The sequence below is a fragment of the Mesoplodon bidens genome (assembly GCF_964165515.1).
Source record: "Mesoplodon bidens genome assembly, chromosome: 14".
NCBI lineage: Eukaryota > Metazoa > Chordata > Mammalia > Artiodactyla > Ziphiidae > Mesoplodon > Mesoplodon bidens.
Genome location: NC_138170.1, coordinates 70489478 through 70512432, shown reverse-complemented (window position 1 = coordinate 70512432; position 22955 = coordinate 70489478). Strand labels below are relative to the sequence as shown.

At 43.5% G+C, this 22955-nt stretch overlaps 3 protein-coding genes across 3 annotated transcripts in view; 1 reads left to right on the top strand and 2 right to left on the bottom strand.

Moving 5' to 3' along the window:
* Window positions 1–3123: 3123 nt before the first annotated feature.
* Window positions 3124–11096, bottom strand: SF3B6 (splicing factor 3b subunit 6). Its single transcript, XM_081254801.1, has 4 exons — window positions 10858–11096; window positions 7799–7917; window positions 3567–3705; window positions 3124–3392 (listed from the first exon to the last, which is right to left on the bottom strand). Exons 1-4 carry the CDS (start codon window positions 10885–10887, stop codon window positions 3303–3305), a joined length of 378 nt encoding a protein of 125 aa, XP_081110927.1. The 5' UTR covers window positions 10888–11096; the 3' UTR covers window positions 3124–3302.
* A 128-nt stretch (window positions 11097–11224) lies between these two features.
* Window positions 11225–22955, top strand: part of LOC308628135 (protein FAM228B) — a 59217-nt gene continuing 47486 nt past the window's right edge. The window contains exons 1-2 of the mRNA XM_081254798.1: window positions 11225–11249; window positions 13841–13920. The gene's annotated coding sequence lies outside the window, so the exon portion shown is untranslated. The remainder of the gene's footprint in view (window positions 11250–13840; window positions 13921–22955) is intronic.
* TP53I3 (tumor protein p53 inducible protein 3) lies at window positions 11746–17495 on the bottom strand (the record flags this gene model as incomplete). The annotated part of the gene is given in 6 exon segments (XM_081254799.1): window positions 11746–11903; window positions 13784–13996; window positions 15173–15319; window positions 15322–15433; window positions 17362–17447; window positions 17450–17495. Coding segments are annotated over 6 exon segments (714 nt in total). The 3' UTR covers window positions 11746–11793.

Sequence of the window (22955 nt, the reverse complement as noted above, 5' to 3'; positions counted from 1 at the left end):
GGCTCTGAACGCTATTTTTGCTTTTCTCCTTTTTTCATAAAAGCAAAAATCCTTTCTGGATTTCTTTCATGCAGCAAAAACAGGTACTCCTGTAGGTCTTTCCTAAAAGTGAATTAGCGTGAAGCGAACTTTCGAAAAGCAGGGGATACCTGTAGCTCCGACGTACCTATTGTACTTGCTGGCCCTTGTTCTATTTTTAATTTTTTCTAATTTTAAAATAAAATTACCACCAATCCTCTAAGCAGCCCCACAAGGTAGGTTACGACTTGCCACTCACCTCACAGGCTCAGAATTCCCCTCGGAGTAACTAAAGGAATACATTGTGCTCAAAACCCACAGTTTAGCAATCAAATGTGGGATTTGAACACTTTAGGTGATCAATCATGAAATCTACATTTGGACTTAGAAGAAGGATGAGCTCCCTTCTTGAAAAAGATGGAAAAGTGCATTTTGTGCACCTAAAGAAATGAGGGTGTGTTAGGCCTCAGAGCCACACACTCACTCACAGTAGGAAGTTACTTTTGAAAATAAATGTGTGCTTTTTTTCATCTAGATTTGCTCTAACTTTACAGTGGGTAATTACTTCTGAGAAGAATGTATGACTTTGAACTTGTTTCCACATATGCTGCTTATTTTAATCTACATTTACTGTAACTTACAGGACTTTCCAGTTAGGTTTTACAACCAGCCTGCTTATTGATATGCGTTAGTGTACGTCAGGGGAGCCTGGGGCAATGTAGCTAAGAGATTTTTCTTTTAGTTGGCATGGGTGAGAAAAGCTCTTGGCCATAGAGTTATTCTGTCAGCGATGTCTTGGAATTGTTTCAAGACTGAGGGAGGGGCAGGTAACAGGTACTGTTAGTTTCCTTCATAGACTCATTGATAACACATCACATGATGATACATGTGATATGGGGACACAACATCTTGATTATTTTATGTATCCCTTTTGTCTCCAAGAAGTCCTGGCTGTATTCCCCTGCTGAGGACTGAGGAGTTAATGAAGATGCAGTGCTTTAAGATGCAGAAAATGAAATGAGAAAGGGGCTGCTTTGCTTTTAATCACCAGTCCCTGTGCTCACCTCTGCAGTGGGACCAGACCAGTCAGAAGGTGCTGCACTCATTCCTTTCTGGGGGGGTTTCCTTCAGAATGTCTTGGTTCCTAGCTTTCCTCAATGATACACATGTCTATAATTTCTCAGAACTCAGCCTGTATAAAAGACAGTCACGTTTTCTGCTGTGACACCAATAGGATAACCAAAAATAGCACCAAGGACCATTTCAGGTGCCCATTATGGAGTCACAAAAAAGATCTCAGTCTAGAGTATTTATAGCCAACGTGGTAACAGGAGACACTAAGAAGAGGTGGGGGGAAAAGCAAATGCCTACTGGCTAGCACCTGAAGAGGATATGATGCTAGGCTTCACAGGCCCTGCTTTACTGACACTCTTAAAACTGCGCCTTCAATGCCTGCTGCAGAGGACTAATTGTAACTATGTCCTCAGCGTTTTACTACACACAGACGTGGCATAGAGCAGGGGCTCAGTATTTGTCCACTGAATTAAAGTTCTTGTAACATAACTGGAACATGCTAAAAAATTTCCAAACAATTACAGGGCATTTTTTTCAACTCTTAACTTCAGGTCATGAAATTCAACTAACAGATATATTAATCAAAATGACAGACCAGCCGTAGCTGTCAGTAGAAGGAATTTCCCCTTTTATTAATTTAAAACAACTTATACTAGGGGCAAGTCAGTCTGCCATTTAGACAAATCACACTATAAGTCTAATTTGTCATCCCCTTAAAAAGTCTTTTAGAAAATTCTTTTTATATTTGTAAATACCTAAAAGCACACTGTGCATTACAAAAATTAGTAAGAAACTCATAAAAACATTCACAAGAAAATTACAGCTGTGGCTCCTTTGTCATCTTCCTGCCCTTATAGAAATGACTCTTTCTACTCTTTAACAGTGCTTTCAAAAAGCACTCAGACATAATTAATAAATAAGACAATTATTTCTTCATTTTCAATAGTAGGCTTTGAGAAGACAGTACAAAAAGTATAAAATAGCCCATTTTCTTACAGTAATGTTAGATTTGAAAGCTAAATACATTTAAAAGTAGAATAGGCTTTTGTCCATTTAAATGATTCAGTGCTTGTACTCTTCAAATTGATTTTGGGCTATAGTTATATACAAAACAATTAGTCCATGTTTTTCCATTTGGCCCATGCCTAAACTATAAAAAGAAAATTATAGCTATCTCCTCCAAGCTGCTGAGCTATGATGAATGTGGTAATAACCATACTACTTCCACGCCATGGGAGTCTGTGATTATAAGAATAAACATTAAGTATTTTATTTATGGCAAAGATATACTGTGAGCTAAGGTCCAAAATATACACAGACACTTACTAACTAAAGGGGAAAGTACATAAATACATCTTAGACGTGTAACAACAAATAGCACCACCCAAGCAGCTTGCTCTCACATTTCTAACCATGTGCTGTCATCTGAACGACCATTTCTAGAATAAACCTGTAAGGACAAGGGTACCCATACTGACAAAGGTATGTCGTTAACTGTAAAGCAAGTATTCAAGTGTACTCATGTGGCTAATAACTAGTTGATGTAAAAAAGCAGCTTTTGGACTTCCCTGGCAGTCCAATGGTTGAGACTTGGTGCTTCCAATGCAAGGGGCTCGGGTTCGATCTCTGGTCGGGGAACTAAGATCCCACATGAGGTGCGGCCAAAAAAGTATTAAAAAAAAAAAAAAGTAAAAAGCAGCTTTTTATGTAAGCATTTTATTCATTCACTCAACATGATAAGCTTTGGATCTGCGAAGTGGAGATACCTACACCTTCACTAAGTTGTTATGGAGATTTCATTATTAATAGACATTCAATAAATAACAATACTCTTAACAAGTTCCTTTGATGGCTAAGCACTGTACTGGTCACTGGAGGCATTAAGAATATCAAAAGGTCCCCATCCTCGAGAAACTCAGTCTCTAGGACCACCTACCACTGAACAATTCTTGCTATGGTTCAACTGCTGTTTTATTATTTTTTTTCTGCTATAATACAGGAGGAGAAATTTTAAGATAAAACACTGACATGTTTTACAAAAAGCTACAAATTTATTAACATAATATATTCTAAAATATATCAGAGTTTCAAGGAGGTCTTTTTGAATCTCAAGTAAGAAATCACAACATTCACTATTAGTTAAAAAAAAAAAGGGTAGTGGTGGTCATTCGTGGGTTTTAAACAGTCCAAAATGAAAATGCAGAAAACGTTTACTTTGGTGGATCTGTGTTGATGCCATATTTCTCCTTGAGAAGCTTCAACTGTTCTTCCTTCTTCTTTGTGTCCATCTTCTGAAATGCCTGAAAATGTGGTAAGCACCAAAGTTAACAGTTACCAATCTACAGTCAAATGAATTTCACCAATAGCAGTAGCTAGAAAAGAACTCAGGGTACACATCTCCCCTAGTGGTGGTACAGCTCTCTACTGACTCTTACATGGGGTCCCCAAGTGATGAGAACCGTGGCCATACTTACCCTGTTGGCATTATAGTACAAAACCACGAGGTATCTGTTGCAAACATTGAATCCTGACAGGTGATCACACGCATTCTTGGCATCAAAGATGTCTTCATAGACCACATAAGCTGTTCCTCTAGTTTCAGGTGTGTTCCCCCTACCGAGTTGAATCAGACTTAATTAAAATACACATATACCTGAAAACCATTAAAGGAAATAGATACTATGGATAGGTATGCTGGATAAGCCTATAATTTCTCAAAATATGTAATTTTTGTTTTTATTTAAGTAAAATAACTCAGGTTAAACTTACTGTTATATCAAGAATACTAATATGGCTACTAAAGCAATAGCAGCAAAGAACTAGCTTGAAACTTTCAGTTTTCATGTTCACTGCTCTAGTCTTTCCTACTTCTCATATAAGAATCAATTTTCAAATTTACACTGGAAAGTATGCTACCTTGGGAGTGATAGCTGTGATTAGTCAGCAGTGTCTAGAATGGGGTTTTTCTTACTATGCATTTATGCAACAGAACCAATACTTTAGTTATTTACCACACTAGTCCCTTGTTTCTAAAGATTCTGATTTTCTCCCTCACTCTAATTTTAGTTCCAGTCCTTAAAAATAAGATGACCTCGGGATCTCCCTGGCGGTCCAGTGGTTAAAACTCCAAGCTTCCACTGCAGAGGGCATGGGTTCGATCCCTAGTCAGGGAACTAAGACACATAGCACACAGCGCGGCCAAACCCCGCCCCCCCAAAAAACAAAAAATCTCCGTCAATGTAGGGAACAAAAGTTTCTGGGTAATATTTTATTAAAATTTACCAAATCCATAAAAATAAAACCATTTTGTGTCTGTAGAAGGAGGTGGGGTTGGAAGGAAGCCCCTACCAGGAAGACAGCAAAATTATAAACGATACACAGGAAAACAGCAACCACCATCCTTTACGGCCAGGAAAGGATATCCTCCAATGTAAAGAGCCAATGTAGTTTCTTCCACTCTTCTTAGAAGATTCATTGCTTGCTTGCTTATGTATTTATTTATTTATTTGGCTGCACCACGTGGCATGCGGGATCTTAGTTCCCCAACCAGGAATTGAGCCTGTGCCCCCTGCAGTGGAAGCTCGGAGTCCTAATCACTGGACCACCAGGGAATTCCCCCAAGATTCACTGCCCTTTTAAAACAAGGGTCACACATTCATTTTTAATATTATCTGCACTTTTATGCATTACACAGCCCTGTGTAGCTGGAGAAAAGCGCTGGGTTTCTGGAGGGATTGGGTTTGAAGTGTGCTTGTTGGTGGGGTTACCTGTGAGCCAGAGCAGAATGCTGGAAGGTGGCTGGAAGTGGAAAGCGGAAGCTGGATCTCACTCATGGATATGGGGCTGCTTCTTGTGTAGGTGTTCCTTGCCTCCTCCTCTCCTCACCTCACCAGCTTCCGTTAGGGGAGGAGCTAGGGAAGTGTGAGGAGCAACAAACTGCAGGTGGCAGATGGCCATGTGCTTGTGAGTGGGGACAGCTGGCAGAGGTCCCATCCAGCCTATGCTCCGGTAGGCTAAAGATGGATCCCCTTTCCTCCATCTGTGTTCTATCCACCCAATGCAACTGCAGAATAAGGTTTATTAACTGCCACAGTCCCTGCAGAGGGTCAAGGAAAGGCAGTGGGCCCCATGGGAAGGGGAGGCACCTGCCTAGATTTGATCTAGGACGAGACTACAGTCTTGGGCCCTGGTCAGAGCTTGTGCTTCCTGTAGAAGGGGATGGGATAGGTATAGGGTGCCGGGTGGTTGGAGGGTGCCAGTGTCATCAAACACTCCCACTTTGTCAGGTTACATGGGCTTGACGAAAAATTTTATAATATTCTTTACTCTCTGCAAATAATCTAACAACTTTTGGACTTTAGACTTTTAACCATTTTCTAGAATGCTTTAGGTATGAAAATTGGGACTACCCAAAGGAAAAAAACACTGTCCCAAAGATTTTCCCAAAAAGTCTACCTAATTTCTCCTTCAGAATAAAACCATAAAAAACTCAACAACAATTTTAGTTCCTTAAGGGCAAACATGACCTTGTATTTTATTTTACTCCCACAGTGCTATGCATTCAGCAAGTGCTAATAAGCATTTGAAGGGTGGAGATCTACTTTCTCCTATCAGTTCTCTCACACATCTTTTCTCCAGGAAGCTAACAAAACAAAACAAAACAAAACAAAAGCATCTCTCTTCCTTCCTCTTACATCTTCTTAGGAAGTAGAAGAGGGAGAGGCGCTAATTGCATTTTAAAGACTCTCCATCTCAATTTAAAAAAGCGGTACTGATGAACCTAGTGGCAGGGCAGGAATAAAGATGCAGACATAGAGAACAGGCTTGAGGGCACGGGGGTGGGGGTGGGGAACTGGGACGAAGTGAGAGAGTAGCATTGACATACGTACACTAACAAATGTAAAATGGATGGCTAGTGGGAAGCAGCCGCATAGCACAGGGAGATCAGCTCGGTGCTCTGTGACAACCTAGAGGGATGGGATAGGGAGGGTGGAAGGGAGGCTCAAGAGGGAGGGGATATGGGGATATATGTATACATATAGCTGATTCCCTTTATTGCACAGCAGAAACTAGCACAACATTGTAAAGCATTTATACTGCAATGAAGATGTAAAAAAAAGAAAGACTCTCCATCTCAAGCGCCCCAGCCCCTAATTATCAACCTAATATCTTGATCTCCACATTGCAATTTTAATTAAAAACATGTACTTGCTCTCTACTATATGTTAAGCACTGAGTCAACATTATTTTCTTGATTGGTGGTAAAAGCTTAAAGTGAAAATAAGAAAACCTAATCGTGTAACTTAACCTCTCTGAGCTTCAGCTGCTTCATGTGTCAAATAGTGACATCAGGCTCCATCACCTGTCCCACCTTACTCATGGCTTTAATAATCAAAAGATGTAACAAGTATGAAAGGGCTTTAAAAAGTTCAAAGCACCGCGAGTCTACTACATGCCAGGTAAGGTGACCAATTATCCTACATGTGAGGAAAAAGCTGGGCAACTTGTCTAGGGTCACATGGCTAGTAAAAGGGCCTGCAGTAGAATCTCGTCTCCTGAGCCCCAAGTCAGGGATTCTTCTGTACACTATTCTTGTATGTCTAGAACAGGAGTTCTCAACCTAGAGTCCATGTACCCACTGAAATCACTTGCAAAACGCTGTGTGTATTCTGTAGAAAGGGTCAAAAGCTTTTATCAAATATGCAAAGAGAGTTCCTAAAAAGGACAGCTGCTCTATAACACTTCATTTTCATCCCTGTTTGAGTACCAATGATGATATATTTCTAGCTCTGGAGGGATAGTGATCACTGTAAAGGAGAGTCCTCAAGATCTGAGTTCTAAAAGCCACGGAGGAACTCTCAAGTCATAAAAGAAAATGTATTAAGAAAGGGATATTCCAATTAAAAATAAAAAGCTTAGAAATCCTCTTAGATGGACTCAGGTAATTGGCTTATGTATACTAGTTAAAATGACAGCAGCTGTGGTACTGTGTAGAGATTCAATTTAGAATCAGAAGATTTTATCACTAAATAGCTGTGTGAAGCTAGAAAGGTACTTTACTCTCTAAGCCTTAGTCTCACCTGTGAAATAGACACTCTCACCTCCACACAGGGCTGTAGTGTTGGTGATGCAAACAAAAGCACCTATTACGACAACTGGCATACAGGAGATGTTAAACATCATATGAAGGTATGAACCCCAATCTTTAAATTAAAACACGGATTTATGTTATAATTATTTTGCCCCATACCTTTAAATCTTCAATAGAAAGCTATAGTTGAAAAAAAAAGCATTTTTCTGTTACTTTTAAATCCCTTTGCACAGCTTATTCAGAAATTCTGGAATCAGTAAAGGAGATGGTGAAGAGTGTTGAGAGAGTTAGAGTTAATGCATATAAAACCCACAGTAGAGTACTTCTTAACAAATAGTAGGTATGTAATAAATGTTGGTTCTTTCTCTTCCCATCCATTCGCCTCAAACCACTCATTACTACTTCATGCTCTCTATAATTTCACAGCTACCATTCTTGGCTCTCACTGAGCTGGATCATGAGGGTCTCTGTAGGTACTTTTCCCTTGGTCTCTAGGCTCTTGGTTAGGCCCTCTGTCAGCTATAATTCTGAGATTATAAATTATGCAATCATTTTCTTTTTTTTTTTCAATCATTTTCTTTTAAACGACATTTCAAAAGTCTCAGTAAGACTCACACTCTGATTTGACGAATAGGTCCATATTTTCCAAATATATCATACATTTCTTCAGCCGTGATTTTGTAGGGCAAATTTCTTATATACAAAATTCGATTTACTTCAGGTGGAAGTCGAATCTAAAATGAAAAATAATGTGTTGTTATTATAATCAGAGGCAGGAGTGCTATCATTTTTTTTAAATTCTCATAATAAATTCTAATAAAGATGATGCATAATTTTTATAAGCCAAGAATAAGAATTATAATCTGATATCACTGAAAATGGCATGCTCTTTGGAAAAGCATTGGTTTTAGGGAGGACTATTAGTAGGAACTAATAAGGGGCTACTACAAAACCCAGGTTTTCAGTCACTACAGGTAAACAAAGATCTCCAACCTCATTTAAAAGTCCTCAATGCCGCAGACATGTGTGGGAAGGAACAAGGGAACTGTTCCTGTTTGCTGGATAATAAAACTCCCACTGATGACCATTCTCTGGTCTTCTCAGGAACTTGTTCTATCAATGATCTCTTTCTTTTGAATTTACAGCCTTTCCCTCACCATTGGCTTCTTTTATTACTCATGTGAGCAGCTGCTTATGTACTCCCAACTTACACAAAACAAAACACTTATTTGGATCCCTCTTCATTCACTCAAATATTTAATGAGTGCCTTCGTTATATATACACCAGGCAAGGTATTAGGATTACAGAGTGAAGGAAAAAAGACAAGTTTTCTGCCTTTCCTGAATTTATCAGCCCTCTCTTTGCTATCCTGTCTTGCTCTTTTTTCTTTTCTCTCAGTCAAGCATCTGAAAAGAGGCAGGTTGTACTCACTGCTTATATTCTTTACTTCATAACGCTCATCAGCCTACCACAGTCTAGCTCCTACTCCAGCACGCTGATGAAAAATGCTTTTATGCATTAAGACCTTTCACTTGCAGTGTTCTTTTTTTTTTGCATTAAAATTTTTTTGGGGGCTTCCCCGGTGGCGCAGTGGTTGAGAATCTGCCTGCTAATGCAGGGGACACAGGTTCGAGCCCTGGTCTGGGAGGATCCCACATGCCGCGGAGCAACTGGGCCCGTGAGCCACAACTACTGAGCCTGCGCGTCTGGAGCCTGTGCTCTGCAACAAGAGAGGCCGCGACAGTGAGAGGCCCGCGCACCGCGATGAAGAGTGGCCCCCACTTGCCACAACTAGAGAAAGCCCTCGCACAGAAATGAAGACCCGGCACAGCCAAAAATAAATAAATTAATTAATAAACTCCTACCCCCAACATCTAAATAATAATAATAATAATAATTTAAAAAAAAATTTTTTTTTGGAGTATAGTATTCAATTCTCATCCACTTAATTTCTCTGAGGCTTCTGACACTGTTGACTAGTACGTTTTTGACTGTTCTTGACACTATTTCCTTGGATTCCTCCTAACTCTCTGGCTAGTTGTTCTCAGTCTTCTTTGCCATTAAAATAGGCTCTTCCACAGAGTTTCACCTTTAGACTTCTTTTCTTGACTCTCTGTATACTCCCCTTAACTGTACATTCTCTTAACCAGGCACGTTTTCCACACTGAGTCTATGACTCTCAAATACGTATCTCCGGTCCAGATTTCACTCCTGTGCTTCTTATTAACGTACTTAATTACAAACTAGACATTAATTTGCTCAATAACTATTAAACTGGCAACTACTTCAGGCATTAACCTAAGTGTTGTATAAATGGAAGAATAAGATACTTATTCCCTGCCCTCAAACTGGTGGTGGTGACAAATGGTAAACAAATAAGTACAATAAAGTTTTAGACTTTAAGATTTAAGGTTAAGTTCAAATAGATGATAAACACTGTCAGACAATCACAATATACATCTCTAGTACATCTGCTTTCTCACTCTGCAAGAGACTATATCACATTTTCCCTTCTTTCGTCAAACCTTACCATCACCACTCCCTCTAACATCCGAGCTGAGCTGTATCCTCTCTTCCCTGCTCATCCCAGGTGATAACCTTGGCTCTTGCTTATTGGAGAAAATAGATGCGACCAAATGGTAAGTACCTTATATTCAATATGCATTCATCCATATCCAGCCACTTTCCCTCTCATTGCTATGCCAACCCCTCACCTACCCCAAACTACTCCTGAACTTAACCCACCTTTCTCCTACATCATCAGTTTCTCCGGCTCTACTGGATCATTCTCATTGGCATACAAATACACCTTATATCACACATCCTAAAAAAAGTTAACTATCATCCAATTTCTCTTCTCCCTATTTACGAGAAAATGTGTGGAAAGAGCTGTCTCCATTTTCTCAACTTCTACCTTCTTTTCATCCCACCGCATCCCACATTTCATCCACTGAAATGATTATCATCAAAGTTACCAAAAATCTTCATCTCACTATATTTAACTGTCTTCAACTTACTGTACCTCTCAGCATCTTAAGAGCTGACTACTCTCTCTCCAAAGACAATTTTTCTTAGGCTTCCATAACACCCCGACTCCCTAATATTACAATGTAAGCAGCAGGCCTTTCTGTTTTATTCTAGGTATCTCCGATACCTAGACTAGTGTCTGGCACATAGTAAGTGTTCAATAAATATGACTGATTTATTGTCTCCTATCACTCAAGTCTGGTACACACTAGACGCTCAAAATTATCACTGAAAACATTAATGAAGGATCCAAAAAGCTCCATGATCTAAGGAGACTTCCAGGTTCCAGCTGCCTGTTAAGCATAAGTTATTTATTGCGGACTCATCTGTGCTACCGACTTTTAGGCCAAGGAGAAGGTCCTGACGCCGGGTCCCAGGTGCAGGTGAAGCAACACAGGCTGTTAACACCATCACTGACCCTAGGATAACAGACTTAAAGGAACTCTCAAAAGGGGTAGGGGCGGAAGTGTGGCTCAAGGAGCGCATCCCTAAGGACCGGTCCAGAATGGAATCCCCCGACAGGTCAGTAACTTCTGGGCTTCCCCGCCTAGGGGACGGAAGGAGGCCAAGAATGCTCTGATTACGCCGCTGAGAGAGCCCAGCAGCGAAGTGCTCCCCCTCCTCGACAGAAGTCCCAGACACTCACGTTCGCTCTCTTGGCCGCTTGCATCGCCATCTTGGCAGGCTGATGAGGTTACCGCAGCAAACACGTAAATTCCTCCGCACTCCTCCGGAGCTCGCTCAGCTTCGAGTGCAACAAGGCGTCAGACGCAGGACATCAACATCCAGACCCCGCCGGAAGCTGTTCTAACACACCGGAATACCACCATCTCACGCCAAAACGTGCTGACGTAGTCTCCCCTCAGGAAAAGACTCCGGGGCAAAACGGGGCTGAGACACTTAAGAGGCCGGAAGGTTGAAAGGCGGGGCCTGGGCTTAAGAAGGGGCGGTGTTCCGGTCGCGAAGGCCCAGAGCAGCGGAAGCTGGCAGAAGGGGGTGGAGCCTGAGGAGAGTTGTGAGAGATGGGTCTGCGCCTGGGTGAGTTGCCGGAGAGGGCGGGGACTAGAGTGGGGTCCAGGCCTGCGGGGCGCGCGCTGCTATGCGGGGGATGCGTGGGTGTGCCTGGGCCCCTGACAGTGCACGAAGACGAGCCTGCAGGGTTCTGGCCGATTGGGTCGTGGCCGACGCTGTACTCCGTACCCAGAACCCCTGGCGCTGGCTCAGCCCCCGAAGTTCAGCATCAGCTGACCGGGCCTCTTCTGTAATCCCCTCGGCGACGCCAGTCCCGACTGCCACCTCACCCCCACCCTGACGGCCACAGTCCACGTACCACTCTTCAAGTCCACTATTTCCTTAGACCGGCTTTACACTGATCATTTGAGGCTGGGAGAGGAATAGGGGATTACAGGCGAGCCTGGTGTAGCACCCGGTCGCCTGAGTACTGTGAATTTTCTCCAAGTTTGCTCTTGGAAGACCTGAGGTAGCCTTGTCCTGTACTGCCCCTCCTCCTTCACTGGGCAGCTCCAGGACGATTTTGCCCACATTCTTGTTAGTCTCCATGTACGCATGGGCTTCTTGGATTTCAGTTATGGGGTAGACTCTGTCCAGAACCGGCAGTAAACGTTGAGGGTTCCCCGTGGAGAAGTGGGGCAGAATTTGCTCTGTGAAAGTCTTCACCAGCACCTGCTTGTACTAAGATAAGGAAAAGGAGACCATCAGCCTGGACAGAGGCCTTACCTTGCCACTCCCCACCCTGCTTAGTCTTTCTGCTTTCTCTGAAACTTGTACACATCTGAAAAGTCACACAAGGGTATGTAATCCCTTCACTACCAGCATGTGTGTGCATGTCCCTGGATTTGTAAGCTCTATTCTGTCCCAGATAAAGACGAAAGCTTGGAGAAAATATTAGTGTCACTGGAAGCTGAAAGGCTGTTTTTAAATAAAGACTTCAAGCAGGAGGCAGCCACAGACAGGACTTAATATAGGCTCAATTCAAAAGGGATGCTTAACCTCTGCTATCCCCCCATCAGTTGTGAGACCCTGTTACGAAACTCCCAAAGCTGGCACCTGCTGGAATGCCACACAGAAAAGACTTCATGAATGTATAATCTGTTAAAGGTAGAAGCTTACTAACCTTACTTACCTAAGAGGCTTTCTTAGCACACCGAGAACAGTTTTGCCTTTGAAAACAAAGTCTTGGAACTATTAGTAGTTTCCTAATATGGTCAGTGCTTTGTTCATTGTTATAAAGTTTACATAATACATTACCCTGTTTCCAAGATGTTGAGGCCTTTATCAACCAATTTTAATTAGTTCTGTGAAATTAGGTTACCTATTTATCCACAGAGGAGCAGGTTTCTATTAATACATAGGCTCTCTAACTTAATATATGATCTTACTTTCTCAGGATTATGTGAATGAATCACACTTTTATGGATAATAGTTAAATCACGTTTTCTTTTCACCCATCACTCACCTTTTTGTCCCTAGATCTTAGCAGACTGGTGATCAGACTTCCTCTTTTAAAGAGTAGCTTTGAAAATAGAGGCCCACTGATGTCAGCACCTCCCATCAGACCATAGAGAACCCAGCGATCATCAAGAGCCAGGCAGTTGACATTTTTCTCCCAGTAGGAGCCGCCTATGCAGTCTAGAATAAGGTTGACTCCAGCGCCTTTCACATGAAACACAGTTATGTGATGCTAGTCAGACACAGAAAGCTTGGTGTAAAATAAGATTAGATGGTATATTTGTGGAAATATGGGTCTAAATAAATACAAGTGCAAGCAGTAAATCTATAGGTTGGAACTCAAAACATTGCTTATAGAAACATGGTTGTAAATGGAGTTTAGTTGGCTGAACTCTATTATACATGTGTGATATAGTTCATATTTTACGATCCCTGCCACAGCAGGAGGGAAATGGGGCAGCACCATGATCTGATATTTCCCCGGACCTCCATGTAAGTAGAGAACCCACTGGCACCCAGGGGAATAGGGGAGATCCACCCCAGGCTACAGGACAGGCTAGTCCATATCTAAGTTATCAAGTGTCTGAGCTGGGTTGCCTGAATCATGGCTTTGCTAGCTTTGTTTTCATCTCTCCTTTTGGATTCATGTGGAACAGTGGAAGGGGATGAGCCAAATATATGCAGATTCAGTTTCAGAATACAGAGGCAGACACATCCACTCCCCCGTCTAGGGAGCTACCTACCCAAGCCTACTCTGACCAGCTCCAAACTGGTTTCTGCTCCATGCCTCCTGTGAATTCACTGCAGAGTGGCTGGTTGGGAAAAAGAGGTCCTGAATAATTCCAGGCCAACTCTGTGTGATTATCCACTTTCTAAAAAGTGTATGAATCATATCACTTACAAGAATGCACAGGAAAATCATCTTAGTCCTAAATACTGCCTGCCTGTCTCCAGTGGTCAAATACCAGAGTGCTAGAATTTGGCCTGGGCAGTTGTTGTGCTTTTAGCAGAGGGAAGACAGATCCAGAGGCAACTCTGAGGCTGGTGAGGATTTTATTTAATCATCTCTGAAACTCCTGCTGAATGGCAGAAGCTTTATTTACCTTTGCTGAATTTCAGTGTTGCTTCAGAAAAATCCTCTTCTTTGTAATTGAATCCAGCAGCTGCTCTGAGCTTTTCTGCCATTTGAAGCTTGTGCTGGGAGCCAGCTGTGACCAGAGGAACAGCTCCAGCCATCTGGGTAAGTTGGATGGCAGCTGTGCCCACACCACTTACCCCTGCATGGATTAGCCCAGAGTCTCCAGCCTGAACATTTCCTGTGACAGAAAGTACAGGAACCATTTTCTTTGCTTTGCAACTGCTACACATTCTCCACATAGGCTTATTCTACCATGATCACCTGGCCCTGGGACCACCAAATGTCAAATCTCTGGCTGTTTTGAGAGAACATCTTGACTTTTTGTCTTACTGCCTCTGGTCAAAGTGGGAAGCAACTTTTGGAAACAGTTATTAGCAGCCACATCCATAATCTCTGTTTTACCTATGAAATAATACCAAAACATATCTCTGACCTATACCTGAATGAGTAAGAATAACCACCATTCCCGCTGTCACTACCTGAAGCCAGCCCCTCTTCAGTCTGAAACTGGCCTCCAGCTGGTCTCACAAATCCAGGCACCACACACAGCCACCAGGCTCCTCCTGAAATGGAGCTTTCATTATATCACTTTCTCCTCAAAATGTCAAGTGGTTCTTGATTGGCTTTCATGTCAAGTCCAAATAGCCTGCCATTCAAGGCCACCACAATCTAGTCCCAGTCTCATGTTTCACAAATTACAGTTGTCATCCTTCACTTCTGAGTGAAGCAGCTGATCTCACCTTGACCCTCTTAGGCCACCTTCGTATGCCATCTGTCCATCACAGCTCTGCCACCCTTCAAGGCCTTCTGTTCCAGAAAGCCTTCTCGGGCCCTCTTTGCCCACACCAACTTTTCCCATCTTGAGCTTCTGTTGTAGTTAGAGACAGGGCCACCCTTCCAAACACTGTGGTTGTCTTGCCAGTTACACTGAGTTCCCCAAAGCCAGGGACCCTCATGTAAGCTCTTTGCTGGCCTCAGTGGAATTGGGGAGGAATTAAAGAGTTAATTGAATGCCTCCTTCTGCTGTGCTAGGGCTCCCAGAGAGAAGCTTAGCCTGACTGAGAAGCTGGGGCTACTGCTGGGCTTACAGTGTGAGGATGTGCACAGGCCTTTCATCCAGCGCTTTCCAGGTTTTCTGTGTGCTAGCCATGATTTTCAGCCTCAATATTGCTGCACAGTATGAGGACCTGATACTACTGATGGTACAGTAGGCTGAGGTGCTGGGGTTGGGTGTGGCTCAGTGGCCAGATCAAAGCTGCCCTGCAGGACTGCTGGGTTCTGAGGTGGCTGAGTCATGAAGAAATTGAACCATGCTGTATGGAGTGAGCATGAGGTAGGGTGGGGTGGTCCTTACCCAAGAGATGTAACAGCTGGGAGGCGGTGAGCCAGGCCTCTGGGATGGCGGCAGCCTGGGGCATGGTCAGTCCTGCTGGGATGGGCATGAGGAGCCCTTCAGGGACAGTGACATACTGGCCCCCGCTAGGCAGCAGAACCATGCTGGGTCCCCAATCTTCCAGTGTCCCTGGCAGCCAGGCCCCTGCTCTGCCACGTGTCCAGATGCCTCGAGTCCCCAAATGTTGCTGGCTCCTGGGGGTGGGGCATACTGGCCTTGTCTCTGCAGAGAAAGGGTGCACTAAGTAGTGAACATGATCAGAAGTCTGTGTGTCACCATCCCTGGCCCTCTTCCCATAGCCCCTTTTTATTTCAAGACAAAGTTCAGGGTAAAGTTAGGTTTTTTAACTCAAGAAAAAAGAGAGGAGAGGTGATTTGTTTCATGCAAATAAGAGACTGTAGGTCCCGTAATCAGTGGATGTCTAACTGGTAGAGTCCTTAGCTATTTCTCTCATCTAAATCCCTTGTTTTACAAATGAAGAAACTGAGACCTGGGCAGGGAAATGCCCATCCAAGGTGGCAAAGCAAATTAATAGCAAGACTGGGAATAAAACCGTGGACTCCTTTTCTTTTCAATTTAATTAATTATTTTTTTATACAGCAGATTCTTATTTGTTATCTATTTTATACATATTAGTGTATACATGTCAACCCCAATCTCCCAATTCATCCCACCACCACCCCCCGACCGCCCCCCAGCTTTCCCCCCTTGGTGTCCATTTGTTCTCTACATCTGTGTCTCTATTTCTGCCTTGCAAACCAAACTGTGGACTCCTTAATGATAGTTCTCATATATCAAGTGCCAGGCTCTGTACTCGCTCAACACAGTCCTCAGAAGCCTCTAACCAGACGCTTGAGACCAGAGGGACTGAACTAGGAGTGTGCATCTGAACCATCTGAGGAGCTTTTTCAAAGTACACATGCCTGGGTCCTGGTCCTATTTATTTTGAATAAGTGCCCCCTGTGATTCTGGTGTACATTTCTTAATTCAAAAAATGCAGCTGGCCTAGTTTAGTGCTTCAAAAAGAAGTCAGAAGAAAATTCTTAGAGTACTGCCCCCTGCCAGCTCTGGGACCCTCAGAGTGGAAAGAATACAGACTTTGGAGCCTTAAGACAAAGACCTCAATTTGAGTCACAGTTCCCCTGGTTACTAGTGTGTGGCCTTGGGTGGGCTTCCCTGGTGGCGCAGTGGTTAAGAATCCGCCTGCCAATGCAGGGGATAACGGGTTCGAGCCCTGGTCCGGGAAGATCCCACATGCCGCGGAACAGCTAAGCCTGTGCGCCACAACCACTGAGCCTGCTCTCTAAAGCCCGCAAGCCACAACTACTGAAGCCCGTGTGCCTAGAGCCTGTGCTCCACAATAAGAGAAGCCACCGCAATGAGAAGCCCGCGCACCGCCACTAAGAGTAGCCCCCACGGCCGCAACTAGAGAAAACCTGAGTGCAGCAATGAAGACCCAACGCAGCCAAAAATAAATAAATTAGTGTGTGGCCTTGGGCTCATTGCTGAACCTTTCTGACCCTCAGTTTCTTTATCTGTGGAATACAAATGGTGAACAGGGCTGCCTGAGGAGTAAAGGAGATAGAGCAAGGTCTAACACTCACGTGCGCACACACACACACACACACACACACACACACACACACACGCACGCACGCGCGCTCAACAAATGGTAGTTCCAGTCTCCTTATCTGGAAACCCGAGCAGACAATGGTTTGATGCAGGGTGGACTCTGCTGTGTAAACACCCCTGTATTTTGTGTAAACAACGGAGGCTAAGTGGTTCTAGTTTCAGAACCCCCAGCACGCACATCATGATGAGCATTAATGGTAGTGCCCTAGGTCTTTTCTTCATTTGGTGAATGTTTATTTTTATTTATTTATTTATTTTTGTGGTACGCGGGCCTCTCACTGTTGTGGCCTCTCCCGTTGCGGAGCACAGGCTCCGGACGCGCAAGTTCAGTGGCCATGGCTCACGGGCCTAGCCACTCCGCGGCATGTGGGATCTTCCCAGACCGGGGCACGAACCCGTGTCCCCTGAATTGGCAGGCGGACTCTCAACCACTGCGCCACCAGGGAAGCCCCTGGTGAATGTTTATTGAAGAACCTGGAGTCCCGCCCAGTCCCAGCCGCTGCCAGACCCCTGGGTACCTGGAGTAAGTCCGCCCGGTTCAGGGAGCTGGCTGCCACCTTCAGGAGGACTTCACTCTCCCCTGGGCTGGGCTGGGCCACTTCAAGTAAAGGTTTTCTGGTCCTCCCGGCTTATCAAAGTGCACAGCTAACATGTTCTCTGAGGACACAGGGTAGACCGAGGTTCTTTGAGGGGCGCAGCGACCCCTGCCGGCCAGCGGCCTCCCTCCGTCCGTCCGGCCCCCGCCCCCTGAGCTCCTTCCCGCGGGGCCCCTGCAGTCTCCGGACCGACCCGATGCGGAGGCCACAGACTGGGACGAGGTGTAGAGAGGATGGCCGTGCGGGTTGGCTGCGGCGGAGCAGGAAGACACTGAAGAGCGTCAAGCAAGTTTCACTCCCTCCGAGTTGGAATCCCCCGCCCGCCCGGGTCACTGGAGCCCGTGAAAGTTACTTACTTGCTCCGGGTGGGCCCCTCTGCTGCTCCAGGTGACGCGGCGCGGTCCTGCGCCCCCTGCGAGTCCTTAGAGCAGAATCCTGGAGCAGTGGCGCTGCCTCGGCCACCACCACAATGGACGGCTGGACTCTGGGTGGTGCAAGCGGTGGGGCTGACCCTCCCCTTCTTCTTTCGCCTCCTTTCCCTTTAAAATGCAAAGCAGCAGTTAACTTTAAGAAAGGCATAGGAATTATATATAGAAGACTATAAAACTATATTGGAGAACAGAAAACAAGATTTGAACAAGTGGAAAAATTATCATGGTATTGGATAAGAAGACAGTACATAAAATTGTCAAATCTACCAGATTAATATATACATTCATTGTTAATTTAGTTATAATGCCAACAGGGTCTTTTTATTTTTATTTATTTATTTATTTTTTTCTGTATGTGGGCCTCTCACTGTTGTGGCCTCTCCCATTGCGGAGCACAGGCTCCGGACGCGCAGGCCCAGCGGCCATGGCTCACAGACCCAGCCGCTCCGCGGCACGTGGGATCCTCCCGGGCCGGGGCACGAACCCCTGTCCCCTGCATCAGCAGGCGGACTCTCAACCACTGCGCCACCAGGGAGGCCCAGGTCTTTTTATTTTTAAAAATTATTTATTTATTTTTATTTTTGGCCGCCTTGGGTCTTTGTTGCTGCGCGCGGGCTTTTCTCTAGTTGCGGCGAGCAGGGGCTACTCTTTGTTGCGGTGCACAGGCTTCTCATTGCAGTGGCTTCTCGTTGCAGAGCACGGGCTCTAGGCTCCCGGGCTTCAGTAGTTGTGGCTTGCAGGCTCAGTAGCTGTGGCTCACGGGCTCTAGAGTGCAGGCTCAGTAGTTGTGGCGCCCGGGCTTAGTTGCTCCGTGGCATGTGGGATCTTTCCTGAGCAGGGCTCGAACCGTGTGTCTTGCATTGGCAGGCAGATTCTTAACCACTGCGCCACCAGGGAAGCCCGGGTCTTTTTATAAATTTATTTATTTATTTTTGGCTGCATTGGGTCTTCGTTGCTGCGCGGGCTTTCTCTAGTTGCGGTGATCAGGGGCTACTCTTTGTTGCAGTGTGTGGGCTTCTCATTGCGGTGGCTTCTCGTTGTGGAGCACAGGCTCTAGAGCGCAGGCTCAGTAGTTGTAGCGCATGGGCTTAGTTGCTCCGTGGCATGTGGGATCTTCCCAGACCAGGGCTCGAACCCGTGTCCCCTGCATTGGCGGGCGGATTCTAACCACTGGCCCACCAGGGAATTCCCCCGCGTCTTTTTAAACTGTATGAAATCTTAGAGTATGTGGAAGAATAAATTCCCCCAAATGGCCAAGAAATATATGAAAAACAATAGTAAGGAAGACATATTACCAGATGTCAGAAAATATTGTAATGATGATAAAATGACAATATAGTACTTACTTCTGAGGTGTTCCATAGAAATAAAAAACACAAATGTATAACGACAGAGAGAAATGTTTATTGCAGCATTGATCACAGTGCCAAAAATCTAGAAACAAAATAGATCCCAACACTAGGGGAATGGCTGAATAAATGATGAATACTGTGCATCCATTTGAAAAATGACCAAGAGTTATAGCAGTTGTCACAGAGGGATTTACATGAAACATTTGTTTAGTGAGAGAAACATTGTGGTAAAATAATGACAAAACATCCCCATACACATATACATGACTACACACACACACACATACACATATGAGTTACATGAGCATGGAAAAAGATATGGAATCTTTATATATATATCATTATCTTTATATGTAAGTTTGGGGTTATCTGGAAGAGGGTGATGTCATGGGAGGTAAGGAACAATAAAAAAATGAAAAGAGAAAAAAGTATAACTTTTAAGCACTTTATATGTAGGGCTATGTAAAAGAAATTAAATAAGCCTTTAAAATTAAGAAAAAAAATTGAGGAATGTTGAATGGTCCCACTGAACCATATTTCCCTGTAATCACAGCCTATGGGTAGTCCCCTCGCACACTGATTTGGGTTTGACTATGTGACTTGCTTTGGCCAATGGAACAATGAAAAGTGCTTATAGGGAATTCCCCAGCGGTCGGGGAACTAAGATCCTGCAAGCCACGCAGTACGACCAAAAAAAAAGGTGGGGAGGCGCTTATATGTTGAACTTGCCCGCTCTTGCTACTGGAAACTTTTTCACTGTCATGTGAAGAAGCTTCTTGAGCTACTCTACCAGAGCATGAGACTTCATGGAGCAGAGACAAGCTGTCTGAACTGAGCTCTCCCGGGCCAAATAGCCCCAGATGATTTGCCAGTTGACTGAACCTACATGAATGACCTACCGTGAGATCAGCAGAGGAACTTCTTGACTAATCGCAGACCAAATTATTGACCTACAAAATTGGTTGCAAGTAAAATGATTATTGTTTTAAGCCACTAATATTTGGGGGTTGTTTGTTATGCAGCAATAGATAATGGATACAAAAAGGCTCCTCAAGAAGAGTGAGGCCTCCTCTCCTCTATTCTATCATAATACATCTTTAATAACACTTGTAGCACTCTGTTATCTGACTTTCTTCCTGACCAGACTGGGGATCTCTAGAGTATCCTAGTCATCTCAGTATCCCCTGTGCCTATCACATAAGTGTTCAGTTGAGATTTGTTAACTGAATGAATGATTTCAGATTTATTTGGGATATTGAAGAGTTTGAGCCATTGAAAGAGGCCAGCGAGGGAAGCGCTGGCATTTTAAGAAGAGAAAATCCATGGGAGAAGTGGGGACAGCTGCATCTCTGCTGTAATTACCCCCTCTTTTCTGTAGACCAGGGGGGCAAAAAAACAGCCCCCTTTCCACCCAGCCCTTTTACTTTGACCCAAGAATGATTTACTTTAGGATACCAAGAATGATTCTCAAATCTCAAGGAGTTTGTGATGTCTAGTCTGCTGAGGATGGAGTCTGGCCTCTGCAGGTCTGAGCACTATGTGGGTAAGGAACTGTTCTCAGGGTAGACCTGCTCAGAGAACTAGGCCATTAGCATGGGCTAGAATATGTACAATATTTCCAATCTGTTTCTCCCCCTCCCTCCCTTCCTCCTTCCCCCTTCCTCCCTCCCTCCCTTCCTTCCCTTTCTTACTTTAAATATTCATCCATTTTATTCACAGATAAAAATTGAATGCCCACTGTTTGATAAACACTGTGCAAGGTGATGGGATAAAGTGATGAGGAGGTTGGGCAATATAAGTAGAGAACACTTTTTAATAACTTAAAGAAACCTTTTTTTAAAACTTTGAAATAGAAATATTCAAACATATAGAATGCAAAAGAATGAAGTTGGACGCTTACCTTATAGTATACACAAAAAATTAACTCAGAATGGATCAAAGACCGAATGTAAGAGCTAAAATTATAAAACTCTTAGAAGGAAACATAAAGGAAAAGCTCATGACTTTCAATTTGGCAATGATTTCTTGGATATGAAACAAAGGCACAGGCAAAAGAAGAAAAAATAGGTAAATAGGACTACATCAATATTAAAACTTTGTGCATTAAAGAACACATCTACAGAATTAAAAGGCAACCCATGGAATAGGAGAAAATATCTGCAAATGATACATCTGATAAGGGGTTAACACCCAAAACATATATAAAACTCCTACATCTCAACAGCAAAAAAACCTCCAAGACAACCCAATTGAAAAATGGGCAAAGTACTTGAATAGACATTTCTCCAAAGAAGATAGATATTCAAATGGCCAATAAGCACATGGGAAGATGGTCAACATCACTAATCATTAGAGAAATGCAAATCAAACTGCAGTGAGATACCACTTCACACTCATTAGGATGGCAATGATCAAAAACCAGAAAATAACAAGTGTTGGCAAGGGTGTGGGGAACTCCTGTGCACTGCTGGTGGGAATATAAAATGGTGCAGCTGTTATGGAAGACAGTATCACAGTTCCTCAAAATATTTAAAATAGAATTACCCTATGATCCAGCAATTCCTCCTCTGGGTATATACCCCAAATAATTGAAAGTAGGAACTCAAATAGCTATTTGTATACCAATGTTTGTAGCAGCATTATTCACAATAACCAAAAAGTGGAAACAATCCAAGTGTCCATCAATGATGAACAAATAAACAAAATGTGGTACATACATTCAATGGAATATTACTCAGCAGTAAAAAGGAAGAACATTTTGACACATAGTACAAGATGGTTAAACCTTTTTTTTAAGTCTCAGGGTTTTTTTTTAAATATTTGTTTATTTATTTAGGCTGCACCGGGTCTTAGTTGCAGCACATGGGGTCTTTAGTTGCAGCATGTGGGCTCTTAGTAATGGCATGCAGACTCTTAGTTGTGGCACATATGCAGGATCTAGTTCCCCGACCAGGGATTGAACCTAGGCCCCCTGCATTGGGAGTGTGGAGGCTTACCCACTGGATCACCAGGGAAGTCCCAACATGGTTCAACTTTGAAGACATTATGTTAAATGAAATAACAGGTCACAGAAGTACACTTATATGTCCACTTATATGAAGTACCTAGAGTTGTCAAATTCATAGAGACAGAAAGTAGAATGGTGGTTTCCAGGGGCTAGAGGAAGAGGGAAATGGGGAGTTAGTGTTCAATGGGTATAGTGTTTCAGTTTTGCAAGATGAAAAGAGTTCTGGTAATGGACGCAGGTGATGTTTGCTCAAAAATGTGAATGTACTTAATGCCACTGAACTGTACACTAAAAATGGTTAAGATGGTAAATTTTATGTTATGTATTATTTACCACAATTAAGAATAAATAACTAGAAAAGTGGAAAAAGCATATAAAAGTATAGAGAATAATATAATGAACCTCTGTATGCCCGTCATTCAGCTTCATCAGTTAACCCCTGGGCAGTCTTATTGTGTCACATCAGGAGAGACATAATGTCTGGTTGAGTCTCATTTCATGTTGTAAGACATCCTGCATTCAGGTGTTGCCAGGTGGCTCACTTCATTATGAAGTTCCCCCCATTAGGTTTTTCACCTGATCGCTCAGTAGCCATTGATGATCATTCTGTAGATCAGTTTTCTCCAGCTTTATTGTGCATAGGTATCACCTGGGGATCTTGTTAAACTATGTATTCTGATTCAGTAGGTCTGAATTGGGGCATGAAACTCTGCATTTCTAACATGC

Excerpts from the sequence above, each read along its gene's own strand:
- SF3B6 (XM_081254801.1), bottom strand. The coding sequence starts at position 10,887 with ATGGCGATGCAAGCGGCCAAGAGAGCGAAC. Across the intron at positions 3,706-7,798 it reads CCTATTCGTCAAATCAGAGT|GGGGAACACACCTGAAACTA; the intron begins GTGAGTCTTACT and ends TCAACTCGGTAG. Across the intron at positions 3,393-3,566 it reads TGTACTATAATGCCAACAGG|GCATTTCAGAAGATGGACAC; the intron begins GTAAGTATGGCC and ends CCACATTTTCAG.